At 49.6% G+C, this 13,665-nt stretch overlaps 1 protein-coding gene and 1 non-coding gene across 2 annotated transcripts; one reads left to right on the top strand and one right to left on the bottom strand.

Annotated features, from left to right (window-relative positions):
• Nucleotides 1-44: 44 nt before the first annotated feature.
• Nucleotides 45-115, bottom strand: TRNAG-GCC (transfer RNA glycine (anticodon GCC)). The gene has a single exon. It is a non-coding gene; the product is annotated as a tRNA-Gly (tRNA).
• A 5,843-nt stretch (nucleotides 116-5,958) lies between these two features.
• LOC131566405 (argininosuccinate lyase) lies at nucleotides 5,959-13,065 on the top strand. Its single transcript, XM_058817694.1, has 16 exons — nucleotides 5,959-5,970; nucleotides 7,184-7,378; nucleotides 7,960-8,043; nucleotides 8,345-8,401; nucleotides 8,637-8,734; nucleotides 9,336-9,413; nucleotides 9,610-9,687; nucleotides 9,831-9,883; nucleotides 10,200-10,262; nucleotides 10,432-10,546; nucleotides 11,180-11,264; nucleotides 11,419-11,478; nucleotides 11,727-11,810; nucleotides 12,008-12,088; nucleotides 12,429-12,535; nucleotides 12,915-13,065. The coding sequence occupies exons 1-16, from the start codon at nucleotides 5,959-5,961 to the stop codon at nucleotides 13,063-13,065; spliced, it is 1,401 nt and encodes a 466-aa protein (XP_058673677.1).
• Nucleotides 13,066-13,665: the final 600 nt, after the last annotated feature.

The raw sequence follows: 13,665 nt of genomic DNA, 5'->3' as shown, positions 1-13,665 counted from the left end.
ACTTGAAAAAAAAAAAAAAAAGAGTGACGCGGAAAAGGATTAACTGCATTGGCCGGGAATCGAACCCGGGCCTCCCGCGTGGCAGGCGAGAATTCTACCACTGAACCACCAATGCCAGTGATAGCCAAGATGCTTTTATCGCAGGTTTTGTTCGTATACCATACGGAAAATTGTTTAATTTTTCACCGAAATCACCCAGGTTGGCAATTAGCCGCTGTTAACTGTGACAAAGGCAAAACAGCATCGCGAAAGTACGTTCAAATCAAATCTTTAACCACGTGCGGAGTGCTGCAGGGCTGAGGTAGTTGTGTAATACTCCTGTTGCCTTTTAAAGCACCCATACATCAAATTCATCAGCACCGTGTCTCCCCCAGCTGTCACCGTGACTCTTTCCCATCTAAACCATGTGCTATTAAATTTTCCAACTGCTCTTTACATCCTCAGTAAAACCAGTGAAACTTCAATGGGTGCAAACAGCTAAAAATGGTAATGGAAACAGCAAGGAAAATTACCTGGCCAGGGAAATATTAATGCCTTAATTTTGACATTATCTCTCAGGGGAAATTTCATATGCAGACACAGCACCTCTAACTCCCTAAGGAGTGTCACACAGATGGATTTGCTTGCTTGCAGCTGGGATTTAAGATCTTTTAGGGATTTGGCAAACTGAATGGATCAGACTTGTGCCCACAATCTTTGCCTTGCAATTCCAGCACAAAACCCAGCAGCCACTGTTTTCTCCATAACTAAACCAGACAAAATTAAGCCTTTTCTTCTCCTTGGGGTGTTGCAAATCCTAAGCTAATTCAGAGTAACACGAGCAAACTGCTTTAGGAACAGTCTCCAGTACCAGGACTGCAGGCAAGGAGCAGCTCCCAGTTTTCCAGAAACTTCCATCACCAGATATAGAAGTGTTGGGCAAAATTTAAAAGCCAACTGCAAAGGCTTTTCAACCCTTTTAATTTGAAAACCCCTAAAAAAAAGTTTTGGTGGGGCATGTGCATCCATCACAGACAGATAGAAATTTATTTATATATCAGAATAATTTATTGTGGAATAAAAAAGAGCCAGGAGAGAGCTGCTGGTGTGACTCAGAGCATAGGATGTGATGGATGCTGCCCTTTTTCATGTCAGGATTAACTGGCCTTGTAAATTGGCCAAAAGTGGCACAGCAAAAGCTCTGTGAGTGCTCTGCCATGTCCCAAACCCTCCTCATGCAGCTGCCTGAAAGAAGGGAAAGGATGGCAGGTTTCATGTGAAAATACTGCATTTCCAGACAATCAAATTTCAGGGTTTCACTCCAGAAATCTGCTAATCCTTGTCTGCCTCTCACCACTTCCTTCAGCCAAGGGTTCAGAACCTTCAGCACAATAATCCTAATCCTTTGTATCTCTTTATATCTCTCCCCTAGCAACAAACTATTATATTTATTTCCACCATTTCGCCAAAAGTTTCACTTTCCTGACACATTTTTTCTATCCTTTCCCCAAAATTTCACTTTCCTGACACGTTTTTTCCACCATTTCCCCAAAATTTTGCTTTCCTGACACATTTTCCCCATCTTTTCCACAAAATTCCACTTTCCTGACACATTCTTTCTATCCTTTCCCAAAAATTTCACTTTTCTGACACGTTTTTCCCATCCTCTCTGCAAAATTTCACCTTCCTGACACATATTATCTATCCTTACCCAAAAATTTCACTTTTCTGACACAATTTTTCCACCCCTTCCCCAAAATTTCACTTTCTTGATGCATTTTTCCACCATTTCCCCAAAATTTCACTTTCTTGACACATTTTTTCCACCCCTTCCCCAAAATTTCACTTTTCTGACATTGTTTTCCCACCATTTCCTAAAATTTCACTTTCCTGACACGTTTTTCCACCATTTCCCCAAAATTTCCCTCTCCTGACACGTTCCTTCTATTCTTTTCGTAAAATTTCACTTTCCTGACATGTACTTTCCACCCCTTCCCTAAAATTTCAATTCCCTGACACATTTTTTCCACCCCTTCCCTAAAATTTCAATTCCCTGACACTTTTTTTTCTACCCCTTCTCCAAAATTTCACTTTCTTGATGCATTTTTTCCACCATTTCCCCAAAATTTCACTTTCTTGACACATTTTTTCCACCCCTTCCCCAAAATTTCACTTTTCTGACATGTTTTTCCCACCCTTCCCTAAAATTTCACTTTCCTGACACGTTTTTCCACCATTTCCCCAAAATTTCCCTCTCCTGACACGTTCCTTCTATTCTTTTCGTAAAATTTCACTTTCCTGACATGTACTTTCCACCCCTTCCCTAAAATTTCAATTCCCTGACACATTTTTTCCACCCCTTCCCTAAAACTTCAATTCCCTGACACATTTTTTCCACCTTTTTCTCAAAATTTCACATTCCTGACATTTTTCAACCCACAACGAAGACTCAGCTGGGGATGAAGGACGACAACACGAACATCTCTTTTTTCCCAACAGCTTTTTCCCCCCAAATAAAAATTTCCTAAACATTTCCCAGTGCAGACAGGAACCCAAATATGGCTCAGCTCCATCTGCACTGCGCCCCATGAAAGGGAATATCAAGAGAGAAGCCACGAGGTGAGAAGGTCACTTTGGCTGGAACTGCTGCTCTTTAGGTGGTAGACAGTGATGCTACACCATCCATAGGGAATGCAGACATGGGTTTTTCCAAATGTGCTTAGCATGTCAACATTTTAACACTGTGATTGTTGCTTGGGGAGAGAGGGGCCTCTATTAACTATTGAAAGCAGGGGGCCCAGCACTTGCTATTGACAGCAGATCTGCAGGGTATTTGTGTTCTTTGTCATGAAAGATGTTTACTGTGTTCAGCATTTCCCTCAGCACCCTATGGTGGCTATTTTTTTCTTTTTTTCCCCCTTTTTTTTTTTTTTTTTGGTCTTTTACATTTAAAAATTAGTTAAAAACAAAGTTGGGGTTTTTTGTATAAAAATATGTCAGCAGGGCTCCGTGTCAGCCGAGCTGACGGTGCACGTTCAGCTTATGGAGCTGTTTTCTTTCTCCAAAGCAAAAAGACAGCTAAAAAAAGGATGTTTTTAAATGAAGGTGCACTGTAGCTGTTTCTGCCATCCTTTTCCTTCACAGTCCTGTGGTGAAAATTGGAGTTCCAGAGCCACCACAGCTCCTTTGGAGCTGCACTCCCTCTGCATTGCACTCTTCCAGCAAAAAAGTGAAACAGTAGAGAGACACTGATTGATTACAGAAGTACAATATTTGAGATATTTGAGATAATATTTGAGATAAAAGTTCAGATGTTTGAGAATATCTGAACTTTTCCTTCACAGTCCTGTTGTGAAAATTGGAGTTCTGGAACCACCAAAGCTCCTCTGGAGCTGCACACCCTCTGCATTGCACTCTTCCAGCAAAAAAGGAAAATAGTAGAGAGAGACTGATTGATTAAAGAAGTAGAAATAAAGTTCAGATATTTGAGAATATCTGAACTTTTTCTTCATATTTCTGTTGTGAAAATTGGAGTTCCAGAGCCACCAAAGCTTCTTTGGAGCTGCACTCCCTCTGCATTGCACTCTTCTAGCAAAAAATAGTAGAGAAAGACTGATTACAGAAGTACAAATAAAGTTCAGATATTTGAGAATATTCAAGTGTATTTAACTTCTCTGTGCTGCAGAATTGGCAATTTACTCTCCAGTACTTATTTTCACCTCAAAAAGGGAAAATATTGGGAATATTGATGTGGGAATCATTTGTCATTCCCTGTGCTAGAATGGGAAACAAGTGTGACACTTTTCCTTCACAACTTCCTCAGTATTAACTGTGGGATGAGGATTTTGAAGTTAATCTTTCTGGTTCAAATAAATCACACAATGATGGGAAATTTGGATGGATGAAATTATGGATTTGTTCTGTTTCCAAACCAGAACAAATGGAGAAGACAGTAATGAGAATGCACTTCAGTTTGCATTAGAAAGTATATTTTGCATTGCTATTTTACTGTTTTCCCCTCAAAAAAGTTCAACTCTCCAGCTCCAAGCATCCTTAAGAAATCCTATTTCTTCAATGTTCATTTTTAGTTTGAGGAATTCTCCTTGTATTTTGTTTTACTTCCACTCTCATGATAAAAATATTAATCTACATCCTACATTGATTATTATAGAGAAAACATAGTTATTGCCTGATTGAGCTAAAAATAAAGAGAGAATTCGTAATTTCCTGGACACACACTGGGGCAGGAGCTGAGCAGAGCACTCCAAGCCAGCTAATCCCTGGGAAGTTTGTTAAATCCACAGAGGCATTGCTGACAGATCCCATGTGGATGGAATATCCCCTGTCACATGTAATATCAGACACAGGCTAGCAAAATCTTATTTACACCCACTCACTCTAGTTATAAACACAGTGCTTAATGTTTTCACAACACATTGGCAATCTCCTCACAAAGCCCAGAGTGGGGACAAGGACAATTTGAAAAGGTGGAGAAGGCAAGAAAGGTGGTAAAAATGATGGATTTCACAAGAGGAAACAGAATTGCAAAAGAATTGGGAACTGTTTCAGGTTTCCAGTGGAGGAAAAGGGGATAAGTTGTAGAACCAAGAGAACAGTAGAAAAAGAAGAGGGTCAGTTTAAGGGAGGAAAATCCAACAAAAACGTGGATGAGAAAGCTGGAATATCTTTCCTGAGCTCTGTGAGAGGTTTGGACAATGTGCATGGAAAAATATTGCACTGCAGGAGCTCACTTGGAGACAGCAGCAAATACTCAGCTTTCTGTGGAGGGGCTGCAGAAAATGCTCTGAGTTAATGAGAAATTCGTGCTGAGCTCCAGCTTTGCTGCTCCAAAAGGTCCCTTGTGCTTTCCATCAGTCACTTCATTCCATGACATTCAGGGTGTGATGGGTTTAATATAGAGGTTATTGCCACAAGTACAACTCCGAGCCCCACAGCCACTGCCCGAGGCTCTCAGGTGACCCCACAACATGGGGACAGCAGGGGAGCCCCAGATCTGGGGCTGCAGCATCTTTCCAGGTGGGGTGAACACTTTCTTTCATGCAGAGATGGGAAACAAGAGGCTCCATCTGTTTTTTGTGTTTGCTGGGTGTCCATGGGCACAGAGCACTGGATCAGTTCTGTTTATAATAAAGACTGCTCGTTAGAGGAGTGTGACAGAGAGATGGATACTGCCACAAAATCATTCCAAGGATGTTCCTGACCTGTTCACATCTCAGCAGCTACACCGGGTGAGAAGCACCACTCGAGCATCCCTCCCAAGCCTCGCTGTCCAAAGCACCCCCTGAGCCCGAGCAGCGCAGGGGTGGGAAGGGACACGGGGGACACGGGGGGGACCCGAGCGGGGCCGGCCCCGGGCACACCCCGCCCAGGCGGGGCGGGCCGAGCCGCCAGCCCCGAGCCGAGGGCTGTAAAAGCGGGACAGCGGGGCCGGGGAGCAGCGAGCCACAGAGCGGCCGGGGCTGCGTGCGGAGCAGGTGAGCGGTGCCCGGGGAACCGGGAGCGCACCGGGAGCGGGGCAGGGACCGACGCCCGGAGAACCGGGAGCATACCGGGAGTGATGCTCAGAGAACCGGGAGCGCACTGGGAGCGGCGCTCGGGGAACCGGGAGCGCACCTGGAGCGGTGCCCGGAGAACCGGGAGCACACCGGGAGCAGTGTCCGGGGAACCGGGAGCGGGGCAGGGAGCGATGCCCGGGGAATTGGGAGCGCACCGGGAACAGAGCAGGGAGTGATGCTCAGGGAACCGGGAGCACACCGGGAGTGATGCCCGGGGAACAGTAAGCGCACAGGGAGAGGTGTCCGGGGAACCGGGAGCGCCCCGGGAGTGATGCCCGGAGAACCGGGAGTGATGCTCGGGGAACCGGGAGCGCACACGGCGGCAGCTGAGCATCTCCGCGCTGTCCCGCAGGTTGCACCAAGTGCCAGGATCGCTGCACAAACGAGCAAAACGTCGTCCGAAATGGCAGCCGAGGTGAGGGGGATTTGCTCCGTTTGAAACGGGTGGGATCAGCATCCCTGGGAGGGTTCATGAAAGGTGTCCCTGTGGGTTAGGGGTGGTCCTGGCAGTGTTGGACTCGCTGATCCTGGAGGTCTTTTCCAACCTTCATGATTCTCTGAGTGGTTTTCCCGGGTTTTCAATGGAGAAGGGCACAGCGAAGGTCTTTGCTGCAATAGCCCACAGTCCCAGCTCTGATCCCGGCAGTGAAGATGTTCCTGGACACCTCTTCCCACCCCAACCCTTCCCTCCAACAGCACCATTCACCCCCTGTCCCCTCTGCCCATCACGGCGTGTCCAGCGAGGAGCTGCCAAACTTTGTTTTTTTCCCCCATTTCCCTCCTGCGGACAAACTCAGAGCTCCAGCACTCCGAACCCTCATCCTGCCCCCCAGGCTCCCTCCTGCCCTTTTCTGCGCCCATCCTTGGGGACAGGAGCCGCTGCTGCCGCTCCCTGCCCGCTGTCCATGGTAGCTCCGCCGCCCGCCCGGCGCCGCGCACCCGCCCAGCCCTTCCGGGGCTGCTTTGGGGTTTTCTCTTCCCTTTGCATCTCATTCGAACATTTGTAACACCGAAAGGCACCCAGGCCTCCCTTTCTGCAACCTGCTCCTTTGCGGGTTTTATCCTCATTTTACATGACAATGTCGTGGCTCTGGAGCTGCTTCAAACGGTGACTTCAGACACTCTGCAGTCACAGGGGTGGCTTAGGGCGTGTGGCTTGTGCTGGCCCACAGCTCCTTGCCAGCTGAATATTTCCTTCCAGTCTCCCTAAAAGAGTAGTATTTTTTTAGTATTTCAAGGATCAGAGAACAGTTTTCACTATATCCTTGACTCCTTTACCTTTTTATTGGGTTTTTTGGTTTTGTTTTTTTTTTTTGGTCAGAGTCCATCAAAGGTTCAGAGATCAGCAGCTGCCTTAAAAGACAGTTCCATGCTGGTCTTGCCCTGATGTTTATTTTCAGAGAATCCTGCAGAATTCAAATATCTTGGAAGATCCCCAAACCATACCTGTAACCTCAAGGGATAAATTCTAGTGACAGTGACATGCTTCAAGTCCAGGGTTTTGCTGGTATAGACTGAATAAAACCATTCCTGAGATGTTCCTCAGTTTTACTCTGATAAGGATGACATGAAGAGATTTTTAGGGGGTCTATCCATAAATCTGTGTCTCTTCCCTTCATTTCTTGCAGGGGGACAAAATGATGGCAGGAAGGTTTGTGGGGAGCACAGATCCCATCATGGAGATGCTCAGCGCTTCCATTACTGTTGATCAGAGACTGTCTGAGGTGGACATCCAGGGCAGCATGGCTTATGCCAAAGCCTTGGAGAAGGCTGGAATCCTGTCCAAAACTGAGCTGGAGAAGATCCTGAGTGGCCTGGAAAAGGTATTTCTTCCCTTCACAACCTCTTGTGTGTGCTGGAATGAATTTTTCCTTACCTGACAGCATTTTGCTGTTTTAAAGAGTGCCTTTAAATGTCCTTGTGTTCTCTTCAGACTGAGCAGGCACTAGGAATCATTTCAGTGGGAAGTAAGAACATCCTTTTCCTGCTGGCACGTGGAATTTTGAGTCTGGCTGCTCAGCTTGGCAGGAGGCAATGCATAGCAGGTGTAGGGGGGAAGAGGAGGCAGCAGAGAAGTGATTTTATAAAATATCCATTGGTTTTGCTCACCCACTCTGGACAACAGCGAGTCTGTGCAATATTCTACAGGGAAAACTTTGTGGATGATGATAAAGAAATCACTGATATTTAAGCTCAATTTTTCCTTGCAATGCTTAAATCCTCCATAACACTGCAGGGTTATCATGGATAGAGAGGTGAATCCCACCAACAGTGTGGAATATCAGGATGCAGTGAGCAGCCTGAATACCAGAGTTTGCATGAGACTTCTGGGAATGCCAGGAGCTGGGATTTGCTGGGGACACTCACAGCCCCAGGGTAACTGTGATGATTGTGCTGTTTGCAGATCTCTGAGGAATGGTCCAAGGGAGTGTTTGCTGTGATCCAGACTGATGAGGACATCCACACTGCCAACGAGCGCAGGCTGAAGGTTTGGCTCCTCCAGCCTCTTCTTCCTCATCCTCTGCCTGACATTCAGGCCTTGTCCCTCTGTCCCTCTGGGAAATCCCTTTAGAGCTGCTGGCACTGAACCCCTGGGGCACAGCCAAGGGTCTCCAAGCCCCCTTTTGTGGCACTGTACAAGTACCCAAAGCTGCCCTTCCCTAGAGCACATCCCAGGGTTCCTCACAGGATCCTGGAGCTGAGTCCCTTGCAGGCAGGGAGATGTGCTCCTGTGCATTGTCCTGTTCAGAGCACAGAGATGCTGACAGAAACCCTGCTCTTGTCCTCAGGAGCTGATTGGAGACGTAGCTGGGAAGCTGCACACTGGCAGAAGCAGGAATGATCAGGTATGGACAGAATCTTTTTGTTTCTCCTTTGGTATTCCTCCTCTACCTCACTTCAGGAGTCCTCAGCCCAGAGTGACCTCTGGAAATCTTCCTGTAGAGCCAGAAATGCTAACATGACCACAGAAATACAACCAAATGATGAGAAGAAGACACACATTGCCATCACACAGGACAAGGAGGGGTTTGCCTTGCTGTCACTGCATTTGTGACATTCTCTGTGGCCAATCCCCCACAGGTTGTGACTGACCTGAAGCTGTTAATGAAGAATTCCCTCTCCATCATCTCCACACACCTCCTGCAGCTCATTAAGACCCTGGTGGAACGTGCTGCCATGTGAGTCATTTCCCTTAGTCCCTGTTTTCCATAACTTTGGCTTTTTTGGGGGCAGGAGACTCTTTGGTTTGTCCTTTGTCTGACCCCACTGGGCAGCAGCAGGGTGTCCTGTGCAGGGAGTTACAGCCAGGCACGTTGGGGTAGCCCAGGGGACACAGCAGCCCCATTTTTTCTAGAGTTCACCTCACAGAAACTTTTCTCATCCCTCAGAGAAACTTTCCTTCATGCCTGGCAAAGGAGTTGAGGTGGGAAGTCCACACAAGATTCTGGAAGGCACCAAACCTGTCTGAAGGAGTGGGAAAAAGGTTTCTGTAGGAGAAAAAGCTCAGCTGTGTTAGCTTCCTGTCTGGCTCTGCTCCTCACACTCCAGACCTGGGGTGGGCTGGGGAATCCTTGCCCAGAGGGGTTGCTGCTACAGGCAACATTCCAGGAGGCCCAGAGTGGATTAACCATTCTGGAATAGCTAAACACAGTGTGCTTGGTTTGAAGGAAGATGGAAGAGCTTCAGCAAACACAGGCTAAAGATGCTGTTTGTGACCTTGCCAGGAGCCCTGGTGTGTCCCTGTCCCTGCTGCTCACCTCTCTGTCCTTCCCCTCCCAGAGAAATCGATGTGATCCTGCCTGGCTACACCCACCTGCAGAAAGCTCAGCCCATCCGATGGAGCCAGTTCTTGCTCAGGTGAGCCCCTCCCACCTCTGGCTGCTGACAACCCAGAGGGAGCCCTGCAGGCTGGAACAGGAGCTCCCTGTGTCCCCTGGCTCTGGCCAGGCTCCTCATGAGGGGGATCCCAGGCTCCAGGCATGGCAGGATAATGACTGGAAAGGACAGAGCCATTCCCTGCCTCACGTGCTCTCTCCCCCTTGTCCTTCCCCAGCCATGCTGTTGCTCTGACCCGTGATTCAGAGCGCCTGGGAGAGATAAAAAAGAGGATCAATGTCTTGCCTTTGGGAAGGTAAGATCTACTGTTTGTGTGATCATTTGGCCTTGCTTTGCTCTGCAAAGACTTCAGGGGTGCCTTCCCTGCTTCCCAGAGCTCAGCTTTGGATGGATATGAAAGGAGAATTGCTTGATTTCTGGTTCTTTCTCCCCTTGCAGTGGAGCTCTGGCTGGAAACCCCCTGGAAATCGACAGAGAGCTGCTGCGCAGCGGTAAATGTTATCCTGGGCCTGAGGGGCATGGGAGTGCCTGTCACAGCTGGGAGGGAGGGAATGGCACCACAGTGCCCCATCCTGGAGCCAGAGCCTTTCATTTGCCAGGATTTTTGCTGCCGAGACAGGCAGTGCCAGGGAGGTGGGAGGAAGAGCAGCCCCTGCTGCACTCTGCCTGTCTGGGATCATAACAAAACCCCACTAAACATGTTTGTGTTGCTCAAGGGCTCACAGTCACCTCCTCTGGGGCAGCCTGGTGCATTCAGGCTCCTGTCAGGGCCGGTGTGAGCTCCTGTGTCCATCCCCTTCCTTGCAGAGCTGGACTTTGCTTCCATCAGCCTGAACAGCATGGATGCTGTCAGCGAGAGGGACTTTGTGGGTAAGCACAGCCACAGCTTCCAGCACGGGGGGAAGCAGCTCCTGACACCTTTCCTGTTCCCTTCCTTAATAAGGGACTGAAATCCATCATTAGGAAGTAAAGCCCCAATTAGAGTTCTCTGGCTTGTCCAAGCACCTTTTCCCCTCCTGATCTCCTGCCTTCCCTGCAGTGGAATTCCTCTCTGCTGCCACCCTGCTGATGATCCACCTCAGCAAGATGGCTGAGGATCTCATCATCTACAGCACCAGCGAGTTTGGCTTCCTGACCCTCTCCGATACCTACTGGTAGGTTTTTGGTCTCTGGTGAGGGATTCTCCTGAGCTGCCCACGCTGGGTGAGGCAGTGCTTGGGCTCTGTCTGTGCACAAGGCTGACCCAGAACCAAGAGTCTGGCACAAAGGCAGCCTCAGGGTGAATATTCCTCAGCAACGGGCACTTATTTCTGATTCTGGTAACTTAACAAAGTTTACGTTCACCAGCAACTCCTGTCCAGGACCTGCTGGCAGAGAGAACTTCCTCCTGTGCTGGGAATGCTGCCAGAGCCCTTCCTTGAGTGGCTGGGTTTGCAATCCCAACAGACTCCTTGTCTGCAGGGTGGCACAGCCACAGCCACAGCCCTCCCTCCTTGAGATCACTTAGCCTGGCCTGCTGACACCACCTTTGCAGTGGCTTGGAGGGGGAGCCTCCCTCTCCTTTCTCTGTGAGAGGTGGGACAGTGTGGGAGCTGCAGACAAGGTGCAAACCCAAAGGCTTTGCTGTGGGAAACATGAGAAACTTGGCACCCTCAGTTCACTGATTTCCTACACCCTAAACAGGAGTACTAAGAAAGGAGCTTTAGAGGTTCCTTTCAGAGGGCAGGAACAGGGATTTCAGTCTGAGGGTTTTGCTCACCAGTGCACTCCCCATACCTTCCCTGCAGCTCTGGCAGCAGCCTGATGCCTCAGAAGAAGAACCCCGACAGTCTGGAGCTGATCCGCAGCAAAGCCGGGCGAGTGTTCGGACGGGTGAGCCCCAAAGAGGAGGAGGAGGGAGAGGAAACTGCTCCTGTTGGGGCTGGACAATCTCCTTTTTCTTTGCCTTTTCTTTGTAAAGAGCTGTGGGTTCTGGGGCTGTGCTTTGCTCTGTGCTCACTCCCTGCCTCTCCTGTTCCCTCTGCAGTTGGCTGCAATTCTGATGGTCCTCAAAGGACTCCCGAGCACCTACAACAAGGACCTGCAGGTAGAGCCCTTGCTCCTCTCCACAGAATCTCTCTAAGCACATACAGTGATCCCCTGCCCTTGAGCTGTCCCAGCACTCCATTTCTGTGTGCTGGTGAAGGGGCTGAGGGAGGGGATGCTGCAGGTGACCCCCTGAGTGCCATGGCAGGAGCCTCTGGGATCACATCCCTACTCTGCTGCCTGGGCTGCTCAGCCTGTTGTGCTGCTCCAGGCTGGCTCAGAGCCATTTCCATCCCTGTTCCACCACAGGAGGACAAGGAGGCTGTCTTTGATGTCATAGACACCCTGAATGCTGTGCTCCAGGTTGCCACTGGAGTGATTTCTACCCTCCAGGTAAAGCTTCATCTTTCAAGTATTGAACATGGAGCACATTCTATGAGTAACACAGGGGACAGGGCTCCAGACTGGTCCTAAAGTGAAAATTCTTCAGTGCCTCACCCACACTGCTCATTTTGGTCCCTCTCAGAGCTCATGTGCCCCAGGATGAGCTGATGATAGATAACATCTCCTTCTGCCCCTCCTTTCTGCAGATCAACAAGGAGAACATGGAGAAGGCACTGAGCCCTGAGATCCTGTCATCTGACCTGGCTCTCTACTTGGTTCACAAAGGAGTAAGTGCCAGAGGGAGAGCTGGAGCTGGGAGTTCTGTGGATGCAGAACTGCTCAGTGAGGATCTGGGATGAGCAGTCAACAACCATGAGAGCTGAAAACACATCCTTCACATGCATCTCAGGCAGTGCTACCTGGGGGACTTCACAGTAATTTACATCCAAATTACTTGATCATAACTTATTCCTAAATCCTCCCCTCTTCCACCCCAGCACTGCCAGATTCAGCGTGCATTGCCCTAAGGGAAAACAGGCCAGCTGAGAAAGTAGCACATCCATTTTCCTCATGGAAAAGCAGCCCAGCTGCCTGGGCACTGAGTGCCACCTCTGCTTGCCCCTGCAGATGCCCTTCAGACAAGCCCACATTGCTGCTGGCAAGGCCGTCCACCTCGCCGAGACCAAGGGCCTCACCATCAACAATCTCAGCCTGGAGGACCTGAAGAGCATCAGGTTTGTGTCTCTGTTATTTCACTTCCCTGGGCTCAGCCCCCCTGATCTGCCTTCCCCAAAGTGCCTGGGCCGAGCAGCACCTCAGCATCCTCCTGTCCTGAATAACCCAGGCTGAAACACTGGAGGGGGACAACTCCAGCAGGCTGGCATGGGCATGGGCATGGGCAGGAGCTCTTGGGAGGGGCTGGGAGACACCTCTGCCCTGAGCAGGAAGCCCACAGAGGGGTTTGGCTCTGGAGTTCCTCGGTGAGCTGGTATCAGCCAGCAGAAGCTCAGGAGCGTTTCCCCTGGGGAAAAGGCTCCGTGCTCACTCCCTCAGCCTCTGCACAGGCTCTGGGCGCGGGGAGCAGCCCCCTGAGAGCCCCCCCTGTGCCCTCAGCCCCCTGTTTGGCAGCGACGTGGCGCAGGTGTTCAGCGTGCTGAGCAGCGTGGAGCAGTACACGGCCGCGGGCGGCACCGCCAAGAGCAGCGTCTCCGCCCAGATCGAGCAGCTGCGGGAGCTGCTCAAGAGGCTCAAGGAGCAGGCTTAGAGTGTGGGGAGAGATCCCGTGCCTGCAGCAGAGTGCCCGTGCCACTGGTCTGGAGTTAATAAACACTGGGGTGTCTGTAGTTCACTGAAATCCTGCTCTTGTGTCTTGGTTTTTCGGGGTGAGGATGGGCTGGGCTCAGCCCGGGTTTGGAAGGGTGTGGTCTCTCCTCCCTTCCTGCAGGGGAGGCTGGCAGATGGGGATTGTCCCTTTCTGCTCAGCAAAATTCCTTTCCCACCCCAGCCTTGCAAAGCTGGAGTTTTGCTCAGCCACTTGTCCCCATGCTGAGGCAGCACAGCGTTGTTGACTCAGAGCTGCAGGTCTGGAACACACAGGGAACAGAAATAACAAAGGTGTTGCCTCACCAAGTTTGGGGCAGGGGCTGCAGCACAGGCAGGACAAACTGTCAGCAGCTAAATCTGCAGCCAAAGTACCCCAGGAGACACAGAGTGCTTGCACCTTTGGAGCATTTGTGCTTTTAACACATGGAAGAAGGATCAGCAACAGCAAAATTCACTTTTACCAACTTCTCATCTCTCCTTATTCTGGCCTTAAAACAAATCCATTCACTTGGCATTTAAACAGCACATTTCAATTACCTTT

The sequence above is a fragment of the Ammospiza caudacuta genome, chromosome 20, assembly GCF_027887145.1.
Source record: "Ammospiza caudacuta isolate bAmmCau1 chromosome 20, bAmmCau1.pri, whole genome shotgun sequence".
NCBI classification, from domain to species: Eukaryota; Metazoa; Chordata; class Aves; order Passeriformes; family Passerellidae; genus Ammospiza; species Ammospiza caudacuta.
Note: the sequence above shows the minus strand (reverse complement) of the source record. Positions and strands in the feature narration are given on the sequence as shown.

What these genes read in the sequence shown, in the direction of transcription:
- LOC131566405 (XM_058817694.1), top strand. An exon ending in TCCTGAGTGGCCTGGAAAAG is followed by an intron (nt 7,379 to 7,959) that starts GTATTTCTTCCC and finishes TGCTGTTTGCAG; the next exon opens with ATCTCTGAGGAATGGTCCAA. An exon ending in CAGCGAGAGGGACTTTGTGG is followed by an intron (nt 10,263 to 10,431) that starts GTAAGCACAGCC and finishes CCTTCCCTGCAG; the next exon opens with TGGAATTCCTCTCTGCTGCC.